The sequence below is a fragment of the Salmo trutta genome, chromosome 36 (genome assembly GCF_901001165.1).
Source record: "Salmo trutta chromosome 36, fSalTru1.1, whole genome shotgun sequence".
NCBI classification, from domain to species: domain Eukaryota; kingdom Metazoa; phylum Chordata; class Actinopteri; order Salmoniformes; family Salmonidae; genus Salmo; species Salmo trutta.
Genome location: NC_042992.1, coordinates 39,949,981 through 39,973,752, shown reverse-complemented (window position 1 = coordinate 39,973,752; position 23,772 = coordinate 39,949,981). Strand labels below are relative to the sequence as shown.

The 23,772-nt window shown below is 41.9% G+C and overlaps 1 protein-coding gene and 1 long non-coding RNA gene across 5 annotated transcripts; both read right to left on the bottom strand.

Moving 5' to 3' along the window:
* Positions 1–15,252: 15,252 nt before the first annotated feature.
* On the bottom strand, positions 15,253–19,090 carry LOC115176092 (tuftelin-like). 4 transcript variants are annotated; one of them, XR_003872159.1, is made up of 4 exons: positions 18,679–19,090; positions 15,939–16,029; positions 15,743–15,841; positions 15,253–15,445 (listed from the first exon to the last, which is right to left on the bottom strand). XR_003872159.1 is itself a non-coding variant. In XM_029735900.1 (4 exons), exons 1-4 carry the CDS (start codon positions 18,721–18,723, stop codon positions 15,443–15,445), a joined length of 255 nt encoding a protein of 84 aa, XP_029591760.1. In that variant the 5' UTR covers positions 18,724–19,090; the 3' UTR covers positions 15,253–15,442. The 4 variants fall into 4 exon arrangements, 2 of the variants coding, with proteins under 2 accessions (XP_029591760.1, XP_029591762.1); XR_003872158.1 differs by having other exon boundaries at positions 15,939–16,021; XM_029735900.1 differs by having other exon boundaries at positions 15,939–16,046.
* A 1,381-nt stretch (positions 19,091–20,471) lies between these two features.
* On the bottom strand, positions 20,472–22,955 carry LOC115176093 (uncharacterized). The gene is made up of 5 exons (XR_003872160.1): positions 22,814–22,955; positions 21,991–22,030; positions 21,661–21,851; positions 20,946–21,236; positions 20,472–20,582 (listed from the first exon to the last, which is right to left on the bottom strand). It is a non-coding gene; the product is annotated as an uncharacterized LOC115176093 (long non-coding RNA).
* Between the last annotated feature and the right edge of the window lie 817 nt (positions 22,956–23,772).

Below are 23,772 nucleotides of genomic sequence, written 5' to 3'. Positions count from 1 at the left end.
TAGACCCTCGACACGTGATCAACCATGTCTAAAAAATGCATATAAAATATCTCTCTCTATATATATATATATATATAAACTTTAAAATATTTATAGTGATTTCCTATCCTAGATTGTCAGAGTGACTGGATGTTTAGCAGGACCACTATACGCTGCACTACAGTGATGGTGTGTCTAAGGAGTGTGCCAGGTAACCTCAATCTTATTAAAAAAGTCATTATTGGCATGCCAGTCGCCCTGAATGCTATTAAGACTAGATTGTAATTATCTTGTAAACCTATTGGGGACCACTGTCCAATTCACAATATGTGATGGGTTGACATTACATGTGTTAATCAGTGCTCAGGTACCGGAACACATTGAGAAAAAAAGTGTCAAACACAACGTAGAGGCCAAGTAGCCTACTATACATGCTGGTGAAACAGACAGCACTCTCCAAGGTGCTAATTAATTCAAAGAATTTTAAACGTCACTGCAGAATGCCCACATACTTGAGTATAGCTGCAGGGCTTACCCTGTCCGAATTTCTTATTTCCGCATTTTCTAGACATCAATGTTCAGCAACATTTTTAGACGACACTGCAGAGTACACGCCATATGCACACATTATCAGCTGTGGGGCTTATAATACCCGAATTTCATATAATTTTCAAGACTTCAAAGTAGGAATAGAACAAATATTGGAATATAACTTTAAATAAATCAATGTAGGCCACAGCAGAACACAAATATGAGAATATATAGGCCTCCTGCCTATGTTATAATATTAATCACATTTTCAGATTACAAACTTTTGCTGTGCTGTAAAGGTAAAGGTAAAAAATGTCCCACAATGACTCAAGTCCATTTAACTCCTGAGAGTCAACTTCTTGATCAAAACCGGGAGCGGGCATGTGGCTGTGATGTTTAGCCTCCTTCTAAGGCTGTTCTGAAGGCTGTTCTGGCTGAAAGTGCCTATTTTTTTTGTCTTGTCTACAAGGCTTGCTGCCACCAAATGTGCCTTGTTTCAGGCATGTTCAAAAACCTATTTTCTGAGGGCTCTTATTTGTTTTTTGTTTTTTACTTCTAATGCATAGGATGTTCATTTACTGTAAATTCCACCCACTCTTTTAGGCATGTTCAAAAACCTATTTTCTGAGGGCTCTTATTTGTTTTTTGTTTTTTACTTCTAATGCATAGGATGTTCATTTACTGTAAATTCCACCCACTCTTTCAGGCATGTTCAAAAACCTATTTTCTGAGGTCTCTTATTTGTTTTTTACTTCTAATGCATAGGATGTTCATTTACTGTAAATTCCACCCACTCTTTTGCTAGTTTAATTCCTCCCGTCGTTTCTAGACCCAAACTCCCTACCTGTTTGCATGTTCTACAGCCCAACTTTGAAATATGCATGACAAGCCAGGGATTATACATTTGCTTGTTCTTGAACTGCAAATGGCACCAGTTTCGAGCATTTATTCGGTGAATGCACTGCCCCCCTCCCCCCCAGCTCCCCGTCTCCTTCTCCAGCTGAGTCTGACTCGCTAGTAGGCCTACAAACTGGTGCCGGTGGTTATGCTGAACTGGCGGGATTAGCATCGTCAGTTTTCCCCTCCATCCTCCGCACTGACAGTTCTCTGGCTCATTCTGGGTTCGATTCACCATCGTTTTTCTGGATTTTTGGACTTGAAAAATGTCAAACTCGATTGCCTTTTCATATAAATGTTTTATTTGACTCCATATTCAAATTCAGTAGGGAGACGACTAGACAAGGCCACGTGACGTGAATACGTAGGGACCTCTTCACTAGCTGATCACCACTACCAAGACCTGTGTCAATATCAGTTACTTAGCCCACTGGCTCTCCCCATAACCTCTATCACCGCGCTTTTACATGATGGTCTTTCTGGGGGGCGGGAGAAATAACGAGGAGGCACCTTGATTTAATGTTGATTGCTTTTATTAGACTGTCTACAGTGAGAACAGTGAAATAATAAATCATTCATGCAGCGAAAGGTACTGGATCTGGGAAAATAGGTGCCGGAACAAACAAAGTCAAATCTGAGAGGTGCCGGATCCTGAAAATGCTGTGAATGTTGTGCAAGGTGCTGAAGAAGCTGATTTTGATATGCATGCATGAGCGAGGTGATACACCTATTCTCAAATGTTTATGACTGATCCCCTGGGACTGCCACACAGAGCTCAGAATAAATATCAGCCCACAACGAGAAGCAGAAGATTTAACTTCACTCAACTTTCTAGAGTTCTCCCTCTTAGTTAACACTGTCAACGTTTCCCTTTACTGTGGAAATTGTGACAGAAGCAACGCAATATTAGCCACTTTCAATGCAACATACTGAAACAAAACGAACTATGCAAGAGATTTTGTTGTAGGCCTATATGCAAATAGACTATTGCCATGTATGGATCTGTGCCATTTACTTTGAACTGGACTGTGATCACAGCTGTGGTTGTGAGTAGATGCGCTTGTTGTGAGATCAAATCAAGAGCTGCATGTAACCATCAATCAATACATTTTTTTAATTGTTTTTATTTATAAAGCTTTTTTTACATCAGTTGATGTCACGAAGTGCTGCACAGAAACCCAGCCTAAAACCCCAAACAGCAAGCAATGCAGGTATAGAAGCACGGTGGCTAGGAAAAACTCCCTAGAAAGGCCGGAACCTAGGAAGAAACCTAGAGAGGAACCAGGCTATGAGGGGTGGCCAGTCCTCGTCTGGCTGTGCCGGGTGGAGATTATAACAGAACATGGCCAAGATGTTCAAATCTTGATAGATGACCAGCAGGGTCAAATACAGTTTTTCTCAATTGCTAAAACACTAAAACCCATTGGCTGAACAAAGTTCTCCGTTGCCTGGACTCATTTAGCTAATTATGCAGTCTGTTGTTAATACCTTAAACCATTTCACATGGTAAAACACAATTTGCAGATCTCACTTAGACTTTTCAGCAAAACTCTAAACACATTCTCATTCTCAAAACACATTCTGCACTCTAATGCACATGTCATCCACACTGGTAAACACAAGTGGCAACCATCAAATACAAATAGAGAACACATGTCATTGATTGAACACAACCACTCAAAATTGATTTAACCTGTTTCAAATGATGCGACACAACCAATATAAGCCAGTTCAGAGAGCAAACAGGTTGTTGAAGGTGGGAAGGAGAAAGTCTGAGAATGGATAGAAGAAACAATGTGAGAGGATGAGGACGAATGCGAGGTGGGCGATGATGAGGAGGAGGAGGAGGGCAAGACAGAGGAGGACGAAGAGGAAGACAAAGAGTGGAAATATCTGATGAAATTCGAGCAACAGTTTTAGACCATGTTCTTGTCCATGGACTGACAATGAGGGAAGCAGGACTTAGAGTGCAACCCAATTTGAGCCGATTTTCTGTGTCCACCATAGTAAGGACATTCAGAGAAGAGAACAGGTACAGTATACTACTGTATTTTTGTAATTGCAAATTTACTGTACTACACTATATGCAGCTGTTTCAATAGACATTTGTAAAGTTAATCACTGTATGTATTGTACTGCATGAATACGTTTTGTAACTGCACAACTACTATTTGTAGAATTGCAAGGCTGCCACATGCAGGTGGAAGGACAGCTATGTTCACTCGGGAGCAAGAGGCCGTTATAGTTGGCATGGTCCTTCAAGATAATGCAATACGACTCAGAGAAATCCAGGAACGAGTGATACAAGACAACACACACTTCCAGGGAATCGACATTGTGAGTATTTCCACAATTGACCGTGTCCTCCATCGTAACAGGATGCGAATGAAACAAGTCTACAGAGTACCTTTTGAGCGCAACTCACCAAGGGTGAAAGAACTGCGAGCTCAGTACGTGCAAGTAAGTGTACATTCAGAAACATTTACTGTAATCCAGATTGTCTACAGTACTAACACATACTATGTGAATGACATTACTCTTCAGTACATACAATGTATGTGAATCAGAAGTGCATACAGTAGGCCTAATTGTACTCTACAGTATAGCACTGTCTCTGTACGACTTACAAAATCCTACATACAGTATATTGTATTTCTACACAGACAATATTTGACTTGGAATCCTTGGACAGACCCCATGAGTTCCTCTTTGTCGATGAAGCAGGCTTCAATCTAACAAAGAGGAGAAGGAGAGGCCGAAACAAGATTGGACAGCGGGCCATTGTTGAAGTCCCTGGTCAACGAGGTGGCAATGTCACAATCTGTACTGCTATCAGCAACCATGGTGTTCTACATCACCATGTTACACTCGGGCCATATAACACCCAGCACCTTCTAAGATTTATTGCCAATCTAAGAGATATTTATTTGAGCAGCCAGTTCAAAAGCAGCAGGGTCAAGAGCTAAATGAGAATTCCATCCCCACCTTTGTGATAGTGTGGGACAATGTCAGTTTCCACCGAGCTGCTCAGGTAAGGGAATGGTTTAACATCAATGGGCAGTTTATGAACTTGTACCTCCCTCCATACTCGCCTTTCCTGAATCCGATTGAAGAGTTTTTCTCCTCTTGGAGATGGAAAGTGTATGATAGACAACTCTACACCAGAGTAAATCTGCTGCAAGCCATGGATTTAGCCTGTGGTGATATAGGTGAGGAATCATGTCAGGGCTGGATACGGCACACAAGAGGCTTCTTCCCCCGTTGCCTCAGGAGGGACAATATTGCTTGTGATGTTGACGAAGTGCTCTGGCCTGACCCAGCCCAAAGACAAGAAGAAGCACATTGATCACGTTTACTCCTTTGATTTTTGTCCCTTTTAGTATTTGTATACTGTAGTAAAGTGCATTGTAGGCTATATACTGTACAATGGACAAATTGTATGGCCCTGAACATTGTGCTTTCCATTTATTAACAGTACTGACTGCTCAATAGATTTTGACTGGTTGCAGGTTCATATCAATAAAGAACAAGAATTACAGTATCACAGAGACAAAGGACAAGTTTGTGAGATGCAGGGTACAGTACTGTAAAAATAGGGGTACAAGGAGGAGGAAAAACAAAATTGCAAGGAGCAAAGCAGAGTAGTAATTTCGGATCAATTTTGAGCTACTATGATAAAACATGTTTTCGTTCATCAAAAGACAATGACGGAAAAATATGAATATTTTTTTAGATTAAAAATGTACTTCTCCCTGAGAATTGTATGTTTTGAACAATGCGCTTTCTATTTTTCGGTGTATTGTTTACTGACTGCTTGAGAGTGTATATCATTTTGATCACTTTGTTTCTGATTTGAGAGCAGTGTTTGATTTTGAACACAGGTAAAACTGTTTTGAGGCGAATGTTTCATTTTGCGAGAGGAGTCAGAGGTTATGTAAATAGTGCTTGAAGATGAGGTTTTGTGTTTAATGTTTTCAGGAAATGGAGCAAGGTTTCAGAAATTGTGTTTTAGCAATTGAGAAAAATTCTAATAATAATCACAGTGGTTGTAGAGGGTGCAACAGGTCAGCACCTCAGGAGTAAATGTCAGTTTACTCCTGCTGTCTCTAGAGAGTTGAAAGCAGCAGGTCTGGGACAAGGTATCACGTGAACAGGTCAGGGTTCCATAGCCGCAGGCAGAACAGTTAAAACTGGAGCAGCAGCACGGCCAGGTGGACTGGGGGCAGCAAGGAGTCATCAGGCCAGAGAGGGAGAGGGGGAGAGAGAAAGAGAGAGAGAGAGAGAGAGAGAGAGAGAGAGAGAAAATATTAGAGCTGGCATACTTAAATTCACACTGGATAAGACAGGAGAAATACTCCAGATATAACAGACTGACCCTAGCCCCCGACACATAAACTATTGCAGCATAAATACTGGAGGCTGAGACAGGAGGTGTCGGGAGACACTGTGGCCCCGTCCAATGATACCCCCGGACAGGGCCAAACAGGCAGTGTATAACCCCACCCACTTTGCCAAAGCACAGCCCCTACGCCACTAGAGGGATATCTACAACCATCAACTTACTATCCTGAGACAAGGCCGAGTATAGCCCACAAAGATCTCCCCCATGGCACGAACCCAGGGGGGGCGCCAACCCGGAGAGGAAGATCACATCAGTGACTCAACCCACTCAAGTGACGCACCCCGCCTAGGGACAATATGGAAGAGCACCAGTAGAGCACCCCTGTAATAGGGTTTGAGGCAGAGAATCCCAGTGGAGAGAGGGGAACTGGCCAGGCAGAGACAGCAAAGGTGGTTCGTTGCTCCAGTGCCTTTCCGTTCACCTTCACACTCCTGGGCCAGACTACACTCAATCATAGGACCTACTAAAGTGATGAGTCTTCAATAAAGACTTAAAGATCGAGATCGAGTCTGCGTCTCTCACGTGGATAGGCAGACCATTCCATAAAAATGGAGTTCTATAGGAGAAAGCCCTCTCTCCAGCTGTTTGCTTAGAAATTCTAGGGACAGTTAGGAGGCCTGCGTCTTGTGACAGTAGCGTACGTGTAGGTATGTACGGCAGGACCAAATCGGAAAGATAGGTAAGAGCAAGCCCATGTACTGCTTTGTAGGTTAGCAGTAAAACCTTGAAATCAGCCCTAGCCTTAACAGGAAGTCAATGTAGAGAGGCTAGCACTGGAGTAATATGATCACATTTTTTGGTTCTAGTCAAGATTCTAGCAGTCGTGTTTAGCACTAACTGAAGTTTATTTAGTGCTTTATCCGGGTAGCCAGAAAGTAGAGCATTGCAGTAGTCTGACCTAGAAGTGACAAAAGCATGAATACATTTTTCTGCATAATTTTTGGACAGAAAGTTTCAGATTTTTGCAATGTTACGTAGATGGAAAAAAGCTGTCCTTGAAACAGTCTTGATATGTTCGTCAAAAGAGAGATCAGTGTCCAGAGTAACGCCGAGGTCCTTCACAGTTTTATTTGAGATGACTGTACAACCATCAAGATTAATTGTCAGATTCAACAGAAGATCTCTTTCTTTCTTGGGACCTAGAACTTGCATCTCTGTTTAGTCAGAGTTTGAAAGTAGAACATTTGCCGCCATCCACTTCCTTATGTCTGAAACACAGGCTTCCAGGGAGGGCAATTTTGGGGCTTCACCATGTTTCATCGAAATGTACAGCTGTGTGTCGTCCACATAGCAGTGAAAGTTAACATTATGTCTCCGAATAACATCACCAAGAGTTAAAATATATTGTGACAACAATAGTGGTCCTAAAACGGAGCCTTGAGGAACACCTAAGTTTACATTTGATTTGTCAGAAGACAAACCATCCACAGAGACAAACTGATATATTTCCGACAGATAAGATCTAAACCAGGACAGAACTTGTCCGTGTAGACCAATTTGGTGAAGAATGTGGTGATCAATGGTATCAAAAGCTGAGCTTTGGAGGAATACGCAGATTTAAAGAGGAGTCCGTAATTTGCTGTCTAATGATCATGATTTTTTTGTCAAAGAAGTTCATGAATTTATTACTGCTGAAGTGAAAGCCATCCTCTCTTGGGGAATGCTGCTTTTTAGTTAGCTTTGCGACAGAATGTTCTTATTTTCCTCAATTAAGTTGGAAAAATAGGATGATCAAGCAGCAGTGAGGGCTCTCCGATACTGCATGGTACGGTCTTTCCAAGCTAGTCGGAAGAATTCTAGTTTGGTGTAGCGCCATTTCCATTCCAATTTTCTGGAAGCTTGCTTCAGAGCACGTGTATTTTCTGTATACCAGGGAGCTAGTTTCTTATGACAAATGTTTTTGGTTTTTAGGGGTGAGACTGCATCTAAGGTATTACGCAAGGTTACATTTAGTTCCTCAGGTGGTTAACTGATTTTTGTACTCTGACATCCTTGGGTAGGTGGAGGGAGTCTGGAAGGGCATCTAGGAATCTTTGGGTTGTCCGAGAATTTATAGCACGGCTTTTGATGATCCTTGGTTGGGGTCTGAGCAGATTATTTGTTGCAATTGCAAACATTATAAAATGGTGGTCCGATTATCCATCATTATGAGGAAAAACATTAAGATCCACAATGTTTATTCCATGGAACAAAACTAGGTCCAGAGTATGACTGTGGCAGTGAGTAGGTCCGGAGACATGTTGGACAAAACCCACTGAGTCGATGATGGCTCCGAAAGCCTTTTGTAGTGGGTCCGTGGACTTTTCCATGTGAATATTAAAGTCACCAAAAATGTGAATATTATCTGCAATGACTACAAGGTCCGTTAGGAATTCAGGGAACTCAGTGAGGAACGCTGTATATGGCCCAGGAGGCCTGTAAACAGTAGCTATAAAAAGTGATTGAGTAGGCTGCATAGATTTCATGACTAGAAGCTCAAAAGACAAAAAAGCAGTCTTTTTTTTGGTAAATTGAAATTTGCTATCGTAAATGTTAGCAACACCTCCGCCTTTGCGGGATGCACGGGGGATATGGTCACTAGTGTAACCAGGAGGTGAGGCCTCATTTAACAGAGTAAATTCATCAGGCTTAAACCATGTTTCAGTCAGGCCAATCACATCAAGATTATGATCATTGATTAGTTCATTGACTATAACTGCCTTGGAAGTGAGGGAACTAACATTAAGTAGCCCTATTTTGAGTTGTGAGGTATCACAATCTCTTTCAATAATGACAGGAATGGAGGAGGTCTTTATTCCAGTGAGATTTCTAAGGCGAACACCGCCATGTTTAGTTTTGCCCAACCTAGATCGAGGCACAGACACGGTCTCAATGGGGATAGCTGAGCTGATTACACTGACTGTGCTAGTGACAGACTCCACTAAGCTGGTAGGCTGGCTAACAGCCTGCTGTCTGGCCTGCACCCTATCTCATTGTGGAGCTAGGGGAGTTAGAGCCCGGTCTATGTTCGTAGATAAGATGAGAGCACCCCTCCAGCTAGGATGGAGTTAGTTATTAGCCCAGTTAGTTATTAGCCCAGTTATAGATAATTTGTACTCAGCAATAGGGGAGTGATTGTTTCCTACAAGAGCACAAAGTGTACTTTTCTAGACATATTTGAAAAGCAAGTCAGGTAAAGAGCTTTTTTTGTCTGAAAGAGGCAGTGTTTTTGACAGTGTTTGTAAGTGTAAGTGACTCTTTGTGTTTTAGGTATTTGGGGAAGCGGAATATTTGAAATACCAGGATGCTCATAATGAACTGGCTGATGTATAAGTATTACTACAAAAACAAATGTGTTTGCTCAACAAATAAATATATCAGTAGGAAGAGATGTCTTTGGTCCTCAACTCCTCATCATGTCACAGAAATCTTCACTCTCAGTTTATCATTCCATTTAATTTGAGTTTGACACTACCCTCTCTCTTCTCCCTTCAGTGTGAAAGCCTACTCCAGCACCACCAGTCTGGACCAGCATCCCCAGTCAGCAGCAAAGGACCTGACGGGCTCCTCAGCCCGCAGGACCCCCTCCACTACACAGGTCACCTAGCTGCCCTCCACCAGCCAGCAGAGCAAGAAGCCAAAGCACTTCCTGGAGCTCAAGAGCTTCAGGGACATCTACAACACGCTTAAGAGCACACTGTGAGAGGTGACTGTTGTGCAGTGTTGGGGACAGTTCCATTTCAATTCCTTGTTTAATCCATAGGAATTGTTTTCGATAGCAATAGATTGGAAGTGTGATGGAATTGACCCCAGCTTCGCTATGGGGACTACCAAAAACATAGTAACAGAGTAAGCATGTAGTGTATATACCCTAAAGGCAGCAGCGTAGCCTAGTGGTTAGAGCGTTGGACTAGTAACCAAAAAGTTGCAAGTTCGAATCCCCGAGCTGACAAGGTACAAATCTGTCGTTCTGAACAAGGCAGTTAACTCACTGTTCCTAGGCCGTCATTGAAAATAAGTATTTGTTCTTAATTGACTTGCCTAGTTAAATATAAGAATAAATAAAGCTTGTGGAAGTTCGCATTGCATGTACTTTTTACTTTATTTCCACTGGACATGAAGAGCATTTTCCCATAAGACAAAGCATGGGCATGGAGTCAAATCATCATATCAGGCTCTTTATCCCAGGAATCTACTATGAGTCAATGACACTTCAATGTACTTGTGCTGACACATACACTACTGACAAAGACTGTTGTACCACAGTTATGCATTGAAACTGTTACATTTCCCCCTACACTTGAATTGTCAACTTCACGTGTGTATATATTTGTGTTGAATGATTATTTGTATAGATTAAGAAAATACATTTATATGAATTTCATGATTTATTTCAATTATGTTTCTTTCAATTATGTAGTGATGTGCTCTTGTGTTTTGATTAAAACATGGAATGGAATACTCCATCGGTGTGTTTTGATTCTTCCACTAGATGGCATTAGCAAGTTGGGGAGCAACTTGGTCCACTGCATTTATTCAAGGAAAGGGGCTTAGAAAGTACAGTATGCCGGGTGATCAATCAGTATGAAGGGTGATCATTGGCAGTTCGAAAATGCAAAGCTTAACGCCTCACATCGACAGTGTCATTGTATGTTGGTACAGAATACATTCATTTCCAATGGAACTCTGTGTTTGCCATGCAGCACTGCGTTGCAGAGGCATTTGCAGTGTGTTCTGTGTGGTGAATACGGTCGATTTGGTCACCACACCTTATTCTTGGATTTTCAGCAAGGAAGAACCTATTTTATTTTTGTTAAGTTCACAAATTTAATGCAGAAAATAGAGACAAATGGTATGTACAAATTATAGCACCTTTGGCAGCAATTACAGCCTCAAGTCTTTTTTGGTATGAAGCTACAAACTTGGCACACCTGTATTTGGGGAGTTTCTCCCATTCTTCTCTGCAGATCCTCTCAAGCTTTATCAGGTTGAATGGGGAGCGTCACTGCACAGCTATTTTCAGGTCTCTCCAGAGATGTATGATCAGGTTGAAGTCCGGGCTCTGACTGGGCCGCTCCGGCGCTGTCTTGGCTGTGGGCTTAGAGTCGTTGTCCTGTTGGAAGGTGAACCTTCACCCTGGTCAGAGGTCCTGAGCGCCCTGGAGGAGATTTCATCAAGGATCTCTCTATACTTTGCTCTGTTCATCTTTCCCTCTATCCTGACTAGTCTCCTAGTCCCTGCCGCTGAAAAACATCCCTACTGCATGATGCTGCCACCACCGTGCTTCACCATAGCAATGGTGCCAGAATTCCTTCAGATGTGACGCTTGGCATTCAGGCCAAAGAGTTCAATCTTGGTTTCATCAGAACAGAGAACCTTGTTTCTCACTGCCTGAGAGTCTTTAGGTGCCTCTTGGCAAACTCCAGGCGGACTGTCATGTGCCTTTTACAGAGGAGTGGCTTCCGTCTGGAGTGCTGCAGGGATGGTTGTCCATCTGGAATTCCATGCCATTCTCCTCCGATTGCACAGTTTTGCCGGGCGGCCAGCTCTAGGAAGAGTCTTGGTGGTTCCAAACTCTTGGTGGACCTTCAATGCTGTAGACATTTTTTGATACCCTTCTCCAGATCTGTGCCTTGACACAATCCTGTCTTTGAGCTCTACGGACAATTCCTTTGACCTTATAGCTTGGTTTTTGCTGACATGCACTGTCAACTGTGGGACCTTATATAGACAGGTGTGTGCCTTTCCAAATCATGTCCAATCAATTGAATTTACCACAGGTGGACTCCAATCAAGTTGTAGAAACATCTCAAGGATGATTCGAATCTCATAGAAAAGGGTCTGAATACTTGTGTAAATAAGGTATTTATGTTTTTTATTTATAATACATTTGCAAAAAATTTTGCTTTGTCATTATGGGGTATTGTGGGTAGAGGGATGAGGACTGTTTTTTTATTTAATCAATTTTAGAAGAAGGCTGTAACATAACAAAATGTGGAAAAAGGGAAGGGGTCTGAAAACTTTCAGAATGTACTGTACATATCCCAACCAGAAGCCATGGATTACAGGCAACATCTGCACTGAGCAAAAGGTTAGAAAAAGAAAACACAATTAGCAATGGCAAAATGTATAGAATTGCAGGAAATTAGCTTTAAAACTGCAATATTTTCTCTTAACTCCATGGACACGTTTGTATATTGCAGGAAATTGGCTTAAAATGTATCTACACTGCCAAGATGGAGGTCTCTCAAATTTCTCTCAAATTCAGCTGTGCTGACTGGCCGACCGCGCATATTGCCACGCCCACCACATTAACCAGTTTTTAATTTTAAAAAACCCTGATGACCGACAGGGTTCTAATTACTGTCTTCTGCACATCAGAACAGCACATTAGCCTGCTAAACCAAAGCCTATAGACAATGCAACTTTTCAGGTAGCAGGCAAGGTTACTCATCATGCAAACAATTAACCAGGGAGAATTGGTTCAGTGACCATGCACATGTGATGAGTAACTTTGCCTCGTGTTGAGTAAGTTGCCTGAGACCAGAAAAATTGCTTTGGCTTACCAGGCTAATATGTTCTTCCATTTTAGATTTTTATTTTAACATTGCAATTTCACTGTGCCAGGAATCGTGCGCCCTGATATGAAAATATACAGCACCAGTAAAAAGTTGACACACCTGCTCATTCCAGGGTTTTTCTTTATTTTTACTATTTTCTACATTGTAGAATAATAGTGAAGACATTAACACTATGAAATAACACATGGAATCATTGTAACGGCTGTCTGAAGAAGTAGACCAAGGCGCAGCGTGTTGAGTGCTCATATTTAATTGTAATCGAGACACTTTGAACAAAACAAGAAAATGACATCCAAACAGTTCTGTCAGGTATAACAAAACACTAAACAGAAATTAACTACCCACAAACCCCAAAGGAAAACAGGCTGCCTAAGTATGACTCCCAATCAGCGACAACGATGTACAGCTGTCCCTGATTGAGAGCCATACCAGGCCAAAACAAAGAAATACAAAGCATAGAAAAAAGGACATAGAATGCCCACCCAAATCACACCCTGACCAAACCTAAATAGAGACATAAAAAAAAGTCTCTCTCAGGTCAGGGCGTGACAATCATGTAGTAACCAAAAGTGTTAAATAAATCAAAAATGTATTTTATATTTGAGATTCTTCAAAGTATCTAATATCTGGGATAGAAAAAGGAGGGAAACTTTTTTTCAACCGTTAAAAAGTGTTATTTTGACAAACAAAGACAGACTACAATGCTTCTATCTACAATAGACAGAGGGGTAGTTTTCACATTAAATATGCTTGGTTTGTAAAAGGGCCCATTACTGTAACAGAAAAATAACAATTGTTTCATAAAATAAGAGCTCTTAAACCAGACAGCAAAATGGTTACTAATATATAGGATAATACCACACCTTGGATGTGTCCATAATGGTATCATATTCCCTACATAGTGCACTACTTTTGACCAAGGCACAAAGGGGGAATAGGGTGCCATTTGGGGGACACCCCATAATCATCAGTAGTTATTCAGTATACATGCAGGGTGCAATGATAATTTAACGCACTACCCCTTTAAAATGATACCATCAAGGCCAAAGACTGAAAACCTCTAATCTTGGGAGGTGAGACAACTGTAAGCCACTTGCATATTTATGCTTAGAAGGCAGGTTAGATTTAGACATATTTCTATTATTAATTGTATTGATACTGTACATCCGACAGCCACCACGTGCAGCATTATAACAGCATGTTGTATTTTTCAGTATAACCATTTATCTACTTGGTTAATAACTGACAGAGGTAAGTTAGGTATAAAGAGGACATTACATGTGCACAATATTACGTTTAGTAATAAAAAAAAAAATCATAACTCATAATTCTACAAATTTGAACTATGGATTTTTATCTCCATCTAATGTCAGAGAAAAACAAGTAGGTTAAATCAGAGACATCTTAATTTTACATTTTACATTTTAATGTTAACAAAAAACGAAATGCCTCTGTGTGTAAGGTGCACTGCAAACACAGGAATGCGACCTATTGTATGGACCCTAAAACAGAGGTATCCTGGTTAACTAGGCTACGGATCTGGGTGCTGAAAACTCCAAGTGTGACTGAGTGACAACAGAGCTGCACTGCTTTTATATTGATTGTCTCTCCCTAGGGTGAACTAGAAAACAGGCACCACCCGTTTTAAAAAGGTGCAATATACATGTATTGGCCAAATTCCCAATTCTAGATATAGCTTGAGAAAAGAAATCGCACTTAAAACAGTCTCAAATACAGTTATGCCTCAAGCAAGGAAGTAATGATCGAACTGGGAATGGAGTGCTTTTTTACCATGGGGTTTATCTAGTGTATATCAGGCACCAAATCACAATGAACCATATATATATATATATTTTTTAAACAGAAAAACATTTACATAACTATTCAGACTCTTTGCTATGAGACTCAAAATTGAGTTCAGGTGCATCATGTTTCCATTGATCATCCTTGAGATGTTTCTACAACTTGATCGGATTCGACCTGTGGTAAATTCAATTGATTGGATATGATTTGGAAAGGCACACACCTGTCTATGTAAGGTACCACAGTTGACAGTGCATGACATAGCAAAAACCAAGCCATGAGGTCGGAGAAGGGCTTTGGTCAGGGAGCTGACCAAGAACCCGATGGTCACGCTGACAGAGCTCCAGAGTTTATCTGTGTACATGGGAGAAACTTCCAGAAGGACAACCATCTCTGCAGCACTCCACCAATCAGGCCTTTATGGTAGAGTGGCCAGATGGAAGCCACTCCTCAGTAAAAGGCACATGACAGCCCACTTGAAGCTTGCCAGAAAGCACCTAAAGGACTTTCAGACCATGAGAAAGCATCACGTCTGGAGGAAAGCAGGCACCGCTCATCACCTAGCCAATTCCATTCCTACAGTGAAGCATGGTGGTGGCAGCATCATGCTGTCAGGATCAAGGGAAAGATGAACGGAACAAAGTACAGAGAGATCCTTGATGAAAACCTGCTCCAGAGTGCTCAGGACCTCAGACTGGGGTGAAGGTTCACCTTCCAAAAGGACAACAACCCTAAGCACATAATCCAAGACAACGCAGGAGTGGGTTCGGGACAAGTTTCTGAATGTCCTTGAGTGGCCCAGCCAGAGCCCCGACTTGAACCCGATCGAACATCTCTGGAGAGACCTGAAAATAGCTGTGCAGAGATGCTTCCCATCCAACTTGACAGAGCTTGAAGACTCGAGGCTGTAATCTCTGCCAAAAGTTCTAAAACAAAGTACTGAGTGAAGGGTCTGAATACTTATGTGATATTTTTTAATTTTTTAAAATTAATTTGCAAACATAAAAACCTGTTTTTGCTTTGTCATTATGAGGTATTGTGTGTAGATTGATGAGGAAATAAAACAATTTAATACATTTTAGAATAAGGCTGTAACGTAACAAAATGTGGAAAAAGTCAAGGGGTCGGAATACTTTCCGAATACACTGTACATGCATAGACAGACTACTTTCACTCACATACTATTCTCTCTCCCTCTCCCAAGCCTTGACCTCAATGACTGATTAAAGGAAGTGACTTGTTGCCATGCATTGTTGAAGGTTTTATCAGCTTACTGTGGGCAAAAAATCTGAAATATACTGTAAGACATAAGGTGTACATAGATTTTCTTCCAATACCTTGGACCTCCTTTCTATCCTCCAAAATTATACTGTATTGCTGTTGCGTTGTTCATGAAAATAACCTTCACACACTGACTGAATTCCTAGACAGATGAGTCACATGTGGAGAACTATTATGAGCCAGTTTTCAAGACACAGATCAGGCCTAGCACAGGACTAAGGAATAGGTTTAATCTGTGTCCGGGAAATCGGCCCTATAGAGTTAAGAGACAGGAAGATGGTGTTGTCACCTGTAGACAATGGGGTTTGGGTTTCCATTCTTTGGTGGGCAGAGAGGAGGGCTTCTGACCCTCCAGGAAGTATTCTATCTGGTCACGCATCTCTGTGTTCTGGAGAGGGGTGAAAAGTAATTACGAGAGAGAGGGAAACCTATCCCTCAAAAACATGCACACGCACCACAACACAGATAGCTGTATGAGTACGGACCTCAGCTTCCAGAAAATCACCTTCTCCTCTGCATCCCTGATCACTTGATCTCTCTCCTGGATCACTGTCCGTGAGGTCTGCAGCTGTAACACTCACAAAACAAATACTCTTACAGTGGCAAGAAAAATTACGTGAACCCTTTGGAATTACCTGGATTTCTGCAAGAATTGGTCATCAAATTTATTCTGATCTAAGTCACAACAGACAAACATAGTGTGCTTAAACTAATAACACAGAAGTTGTATTTCTTGTCTATATTGAATACATAATTTAAACATTCACATGACACTAGGCGAGACCCAAATGCAGACACAGGAGGAAGATGGTTGGAGTTTAAGCTGTTTAATAAATCCAAAGGGAATAGGCAAGAGAATGGTCGTGGACAGGCAAAAGGTCATAACCAGATCAGAGAACAGGAAGTACAGAGTGGCAGGCAGGCTCGAGATCAGGGAAGGCAGAATTGTCAGGAAGGCAGGTATAGACTCCAGAACAGGCAAGGGTCATAACCGGGAGGACTAGAAAAAGGAGAAAAGGCAAAGCAGGAAACAGGGGGAAAACCACTGGTAGGCTTGAACATACAAGACAAACTGGCACAGAGAGACAGGAAACAAAGGGATAAATACACTGGGGAAAACAAGCGACACCTGGAGGGGGTGGAGACAATAACGAGGACAGGTGAAACAGATCAGGGTGTGACACTCTGTTGGAAAAAGTATGAATCCCCTAGGCTAATGACTTCTCCAAAATCTAATTGGAGTCAGGAGTCAGCTAACCTGGAGTCCAATCAATGAGACGAGATTGGAGATGTTGGTTAGAGCTGCCTTGTAAAAAACACTCACAAAATTTGAGTTTGCTATTCACAAGAAGCATCGCCTGATGTGAACCATGCCTCGAACAAAAGAGATATCAGAAGACCTAAGATTAAGAAATGTTGACTTGCATAAAGCTGGAAAGGGTTACTAAAGTATCTCTAAAAGCCTTGATGTTCATCAGTCCACGGTAAGACAAATTGTCTATAAATAGAGAAAGTTCAACACTGTTGTTACTTTCCTTAGGAGTGGCCGTCCTGCAAAGATGACTGCAAGAGCACAGAGCAGAATGCTCAATGAGGTTAAGAAGAATCCTAGAGTGTCAGCTAAAGACTTACAGAAATCTCTGGAACATGCTAACATCTCTGTTGACGAGTCTACGATACGTAAACACTAAACAAGAGGACACAACGGAAGAAGCCACTGCTGTTCAAAAAAAACATTGCTGCAAGTCTGAAGTTTGCAAAAGTGCACCTGGATATTCCACAGTGCTACTGGCAAAAATATTCTGTGGACAGATGAAACTACAGTTGAGTTGCTTGGAAGTAACACACAATACTATGTGTGGAGAGAAAAAAATGGCACAGCACACCAACATCAAAATCTCATCCCAACTGTAAAGTATGGTGGAGGGAGCATCATGGTTTGGGACTGCTTTGCTGCCTCGGCCTGGACAGCTTGCTATCATCGACAGAAAAATGAATTCCCAATTTTATCAAGACATTTTGCAGGAGAATATAAGGCTATCTGTCCGCCAATAGAAGCTCAACAGAAGTTGGGTGATGCAACAGGACAACGACCCAAAACACCAAAGTAAATAAACAGAAGAAACTGCGCCTTCTGGAGTGGCCCAGTCAGAGTCCTGACCTCAACCCGATTGAGATGCTGTGGCATGACCTCAAGAGAGCAGTTCACACCAGACATCCCAAGAATATTGCTGAACCGAAACAGTTTTGTAAAGAGGAATGGTCCAAAATTCCTCCTGACCGTTGTGCAAGTCTGATCTGCAACTACAGAAAATGTTTGGTTGAGGTTATTGCTGCCAAAGGAGGGTCAACCAGTTATTAAATCCAAGGGTTCACATAATTTTCCCACCCTGCACTGTGAATGTTTATGCGGTGTGGTCAATAAAGACATGAAAACGTATAATTGTTTGTTATTAGTTTAAGCAGACTCTATTGTTGTGACCTAGATGAAGATCAACTGTTTTGACCAATTTATGCAGAAATCCAGGTACAGTATTTCCAAAGGGTTCACATACTGTTTCTTTCCACAGTAAATACTGCAGAGGAAAACTAACATTCACTAACCACAGAAGAGGATATATCATCACTTATTCATGATGAGTATTCTGTTTCAGCAAACAGTTTTGCGTGGATTACAATAACTCCCCTACCGCCTTTACAAACCAAAGCAATTAGGATCCCTCTACTCCCTCCATCTCAATATCATTTCCCCATTGATGGCTGCTACGCATGCAGGGTTTGTGTGTTGTACAGTGCCTTCGGAAAGTATTCAGAGGCCTTGACTTTTTCCACATTTTGTTCCTGCTCTAAAATGGATTTAAAAACAAATCCTCTGCAATCTACACACAATACCCCATAATGACAAAGGGTCTGAATAGTGATGTCATATTTCAGTTTTATTTTTAATACATTTGCAAACATCTCTTAACCTGTTTTTGCTTTGTCATTATGGGGTATTGTGAGTAGATTGATGCTGGGGGGGGATGTAATCAATTTTACAATAAGGCTGTAACGTAACAATGTGGAAAAAGTCAAAGGGTCTGAATACTTTCAGAACACACTGTATGTGTGTGTACGCATGTGTATCTGCCGCATGCGTGTACGTGCATCCGAGTGTGTGTGTGTGTGTGTGTGTGTGTGTGTGTGTGTGTGTGTGTGTGTGTGTGTGTGTGTGTGTGTTCTCACCTGTTTGATCATGTGGAAGACCTTCCTCTGCTGGCTCTTCAGCATATCGTCCAGATGATGGATCTTCTCCTTCAGGACAGCCAGCTCCTTCTCCAGCTCCTCAGTTCTCACACCACGACCCAGTGGTTACATAAACATAATTACCATCACATCTACACTGTATGAACTTGCCATATTTATGGGTCCAAATTTTAAAGGGAGTATACAGTATCCTTTTTAGTATCTTAAAAAATATGCTGTATACTCTTTTCAAACTTTGGACTTTCGAGTATGGCAATTCATGAACGTTGTAGGCTAGATTAGCAATGTTACAATGTCTGTTGCTGAGGACTGCATTGTTGTATTCTCATGTAGAGTTGTATATGAGATACTATGTGTTATGGCGACAGAGCCTCCTCACCTCACCTTTTTCTCCTGCCCCCCCCCCCCCCTCCTTGGCTGCTCTCAGCTGCAGCAGTTCAGCCTCGCTGGCGGCCATTTTGTCCTTCAGGACAACACCCTCCAGCTCCATGCCTCCCAGCAGCTGCTTAAACTCCTCCAGCCTCTGACCTTGCTCCTCCGCCTACCCCTCCACTCGCTGCAGGTGCTTCGACTGGTTGTCAAGACGCCGGCTGAACTCACCGCTTTCAGTCTGCAGGGGGAGCCAGAGAGGTAAAGTTCCCAATTACATCTAGTTACAGTAATGGTCAGGAAATAGTTCAAATGTCTTAATCAGTGCATATTCAATTGTGGACTGGGATGTAATATTATGCAACACATATGCATCATGATGACACTGGAACTAATGACTGTGTTCTGAGATGACACTGGATAACAGTGGAACGAAGAACAAAATGATCATAGAGAGAGGGATGGGGAAAAGAAAGAGGGAGACCGATGAGACGGTAGATAAGTAGAGTTAAAAAAAGGATGGGAGATGAATAAGGGAGAGAAAAAGGGGGATGAATATTCTTCTACATCTGGTGAACACTGACCTGCATTCAGTCCTTCTCCTCCTGGTGTCTCTTCTCAGACTCTTTCAGCTGAGCATTCAGGCGCTTGCTCACCTCCCATACTTAGCACTGTCCTCTGAATTCTCCCTGACCTATGTGAGAAACAAGACAGCAAGCTCAATGAACTCGGACATAGAGTAAACAAACAGAGAGTGCTAGGTGCTGACATAATATTTGCAAATAAGTATTTCCGTAATTGCCTGAGGTAAAAGGTCACCTAAACGGGTTGGTGTGTCAGGTGAATGTCATGTGTGGTTTTCCCAGTAGAATATCACACCATGTATTGTTTTCTTTAACATGAAACCTTTTTAGAATGGAGGCCAGTGTAACAGGACTCTAGCATACACAGACAGGTCATAGACTACAGTTACTGTCTGTGTAGATGATTTTTCCCACTACCTAGGTAATGGATGTCTGGTGTCTTTTTACAGGACGTTATGATGTGCTGCACTGAGCCTGAGATAATGTGATGGGAAATTGGATATGTTGTGCTATGGTGTGTGTGTGTGTGTTGCGTGTGAGATCTCTCGATATATTTGGTCTGTATCACTACAGTCTGCGTGAAACTGAGACCAGCAGCCATTTCACAGAACAGAGTGATGTGGTTAGTGGACACACATGCTTTCCTATGACTTGGAAATACTTTTATAGTTTGAATATAAATGTAATTTTCAGTTTATATTTAAATTCCTACTCAAATTGTCTCCACAGTAATTTAATACTTTCTTTATATAAAAAGCATTAATGTGAAACTTATGCAAAAAAAACCCACAACATTTTAGATAAAAGTTAGAGTATGTTTACATGCAAATATGGTCTTACATTTGTGTCTGACTCTGTCCCAACAATGTTATGATTGGTGACAATTGGTTGGTTGGTAGGCAGGGTGCCTATGTAAACATTCGCTGGAAACTGAGGAAGAGTGCAGGGGTTAGTGGAGTTAAATAGATACAAATACTGACGATACTGGATTGTTTGCATTTGAGTATTAGAAAGAGCTTGAGATGAGCCTCTGAAGGCCTTTTCACACTGCATTGTTCTTAGCCCCAGACAAGCATTGTTAACCCTGGCTGGGCTATGATTTAACCCTGGGCTAAGGATTCACACTTGTATTCCAAAGCCATGGGCTAACGGACAAACACAACATGCGACCAACATTCTGTCTCTTACACGCAACTTATGTTACAAGTAATAAGACATTTATTAACACATTATGCACGGTTTAAGATGTATTTTTATGTGTGACAATGATGTTTTGCTTGCTCAAAGTCGCACTTGCAAGTTTAAATTGCACTCTTGACTGGCCTGTGCAGGGGACCCATCCTCTTCTCGCTGGACCACATTTCTTCTCTCTTAACTCAGTGTTTGCTCGCGCATCTTGCTCGTGCGTGCCATCTCATGCTTTTGAATTGGATTTGACACCATCGTCTATCAATTACAGAATCCCAAATGATCTATATTTGGCATTGGATGTTTTTTGTTGTTGTTGAATACAGTCAGTAATACAGGAGCCAAATCACATAGGGAGTCTCATCAGATCAGATGACATCAGCAAGCCAGAGCCATCTGTGGAAAGAGCACAGGTAAAACAAAGATATAAGTGCAAACAGAATGAATGTATCCTTCAACATAAGATTCCAACTAAAACAATGACATGAGCTCTGTCACAATTGATCTCTGCTCAACTCCTCACTTCCTCTCCACTCGCATCCATCTCGAAACCCATTGGAGGAGGTCTGAGGCGAGGAACCGGGGGTCGTCTCCTCCAATGGGGTTTTAGGAGGCGCGATGGTCAGTTGTTGCATCCATAGCTCTGTCTATGAATTTGAGAGTGGTTACATTTCTCCAGCCCCATCCCTCAGTTTATCAAACAGTGGTGGGGAGTACACTTTGTTATTGTTTCAACTGCTGATTGCCGCTTTAAGAAAAACATAAATGAGCATACAAGTATGTTTAAGCATACATGACTGTTGGCAGTGCGGTGCCATACCTTTAGCTCCCAGGTACAGCAGAGCTGACATACTAAAGATGAAGTTGCGGCAGATGTCTTGACCACCCTCTCTGGCTGTTCTCTAGACAGAGGTAGCGCTGGAAGGTGTCCCAGGCACTGTTTGTGGCCACGTCACCTCCCTCAGAACCAGTGAAAATCTCCAGGTTCTTACAGTGGGGCATCAGCATAATCTATAGAGAGGGCAGAACAATACAGGAGATGGAATTAGATTTAGTGTGGAGTTGGAAGTCCCAACATAAAATCCTTGTTCAATCCATAGACATTGGTAGTGTAAGTGGCCAAGGAGATGAAGTAGAAGCCTGACTCCACCTGGTCAAATGTGTTCTCTCTACACGCACTGACCTGTCTCCTGAGAACAATTGGAGTGAGAGAGAGAGAGGAAAATAAGATGTCAGGAAATGTCACAGAGTTCAATTGGAGTTTAAATGTTTTAACATCTTAATGTTTCATTCAAGACAACAGTCTATTTTAAGACTGTGCTGGCTGTATCAAGAGGCAACTATGGTTAATCATTTAGCCAAATAGGTGATAACAAGATGTGGGGCTGAGCTGAGCTGAGCTATAGGGCAATTCCACTGTAACAGAGTGATGCTGATCTCAGATTAAGTCAAAAAGAAACCAATGATTTCAGAGTGAAACAACAATACAACTCTATGCACATGGACTACTTTTAACCATTTGCATCATTGGTTTGTCTGACATGCATTTTAAAGTGAACAATCTTAGTCTCAGCATCACTCTGTTAACATGGAATTGCCCTGTACCTATCCATGCCACTTGTCAGTCAGCATGGCTCAGTACTGAACAGTATGCAGTTAGCTCATGCCCAGCCCAGCTCGTGGAGAGCTATCCTCCTATAGGTTCACTTCATCCCTTACCTACACTACTCATATTATTTAGCAATGACTATCACATACATTCAATATAGAAACATCTTTCTAACCGATAGACAGCAGCTTTGGTTAAATCACATGGCTAAACAATAGATCGCCAACTTAGTTATCTAACGTTATCTAGTTAGCTACCTGACGTTCATCTAGTTAATAACAGAAGACCAAATAACTCCCTACTTCAATTTCAATGTCGAAACCACAATTACAGCACTTAACCTTAACATTGCTTCCACATTCACCATAATCATGTTTCCCTCCACACATCTTTTCTGTCCTTTACACTGATCAGCTACATGTCCCATCCTTTGGCATTTAAAACACTGCAGTGCATACAGCTACAACTCTCTTCACTGTTCGTAAGCCAACATAACAGGAGGCCTTTCTTTCTAACTAGATCGGCGGGCAAAGACGGTACCAAAGATCATAGATATACTGACAAGACACATGTCTCTCCGCCCTAACAATGGGAGTCGTTGTACACAAAGCGGCAAGGCGGGCTGTCTAGCTGCCACCTATCCTTTCTCTCAGCCATCATTCACCTTTCACAGTCCCCTTTCATCTCTATTGTCAAAAATCCGGTTAGAGCAGTCAAGCTGTGATTGATCCAAAAACCTGACCAATTGCGTTTTTCAGTAGACTATTACAGGCTATGTTCATTGGCTAGAATTTCCCCGTTAGTTGTGAGAGCAAACTGGAAAATTGGGGTGACAGGGAGAAAAGACATCCATGTTGGGACACAGCATTATGCGGAAATTCAGTTCTGCTTCCTCAAAGTCACACTCGCAAGCTCTCAAGTTTAATTTGTGCCCACCACGCTGGTCTGCACTTGTCCTCTGCTCACTCGACCACAGTTGTTCTCTCTCCACTCAATGATTAAATAGTATGAATTTACGTGCAGAACACATTACAGGCATCACAAGCATATGTCAATTAAGTGAAAGTGTCACATTTGTGATTGGACAGTGAGCATTCTAGGTGTTGTTTTAGCACTGAGTTTCTGGGGCTAACTCCGAAAAGTTGGTGCTAATGTAACAGTGTAGGTTCCGTCCCTCTCTTCGCCCCAAACCGGGCTCGAACCAGGGACCCTTGCACACATCAACAACTGACACCCCACGAAGCATCGTTACGCATCGCACCACAAAAGCCGAGTGACGTCACTGATTGAAACGCTATTAGCGCGCACCACCGCTAACTAACT

Excerpts from the sequence above, each read along its gene's own strand:
- LOC115176092 (XM_029735900.1), bottom strand. The coding sequence starts at position 18,723 with ATGCTGAAGAGCCAGCAGAGGAAGGTCTTCCACATGATCAAACAG. Across the intron at positions 16,047-18,678 it reads TCTTCCACATGATCAAACAG|AGTATTTGTTTTGTGAGTGT; the intron begins GTGAGAACACAC and ends TGCCACTGTAAG. Across the intron at positions 15,842-15,938 it reads GTGATTTTCTGGAAGCTGAG|AACACAGAGATGCGTGACCA; the intron begins GTCCGTACTCAT and ends ACCCCTCTCCAG.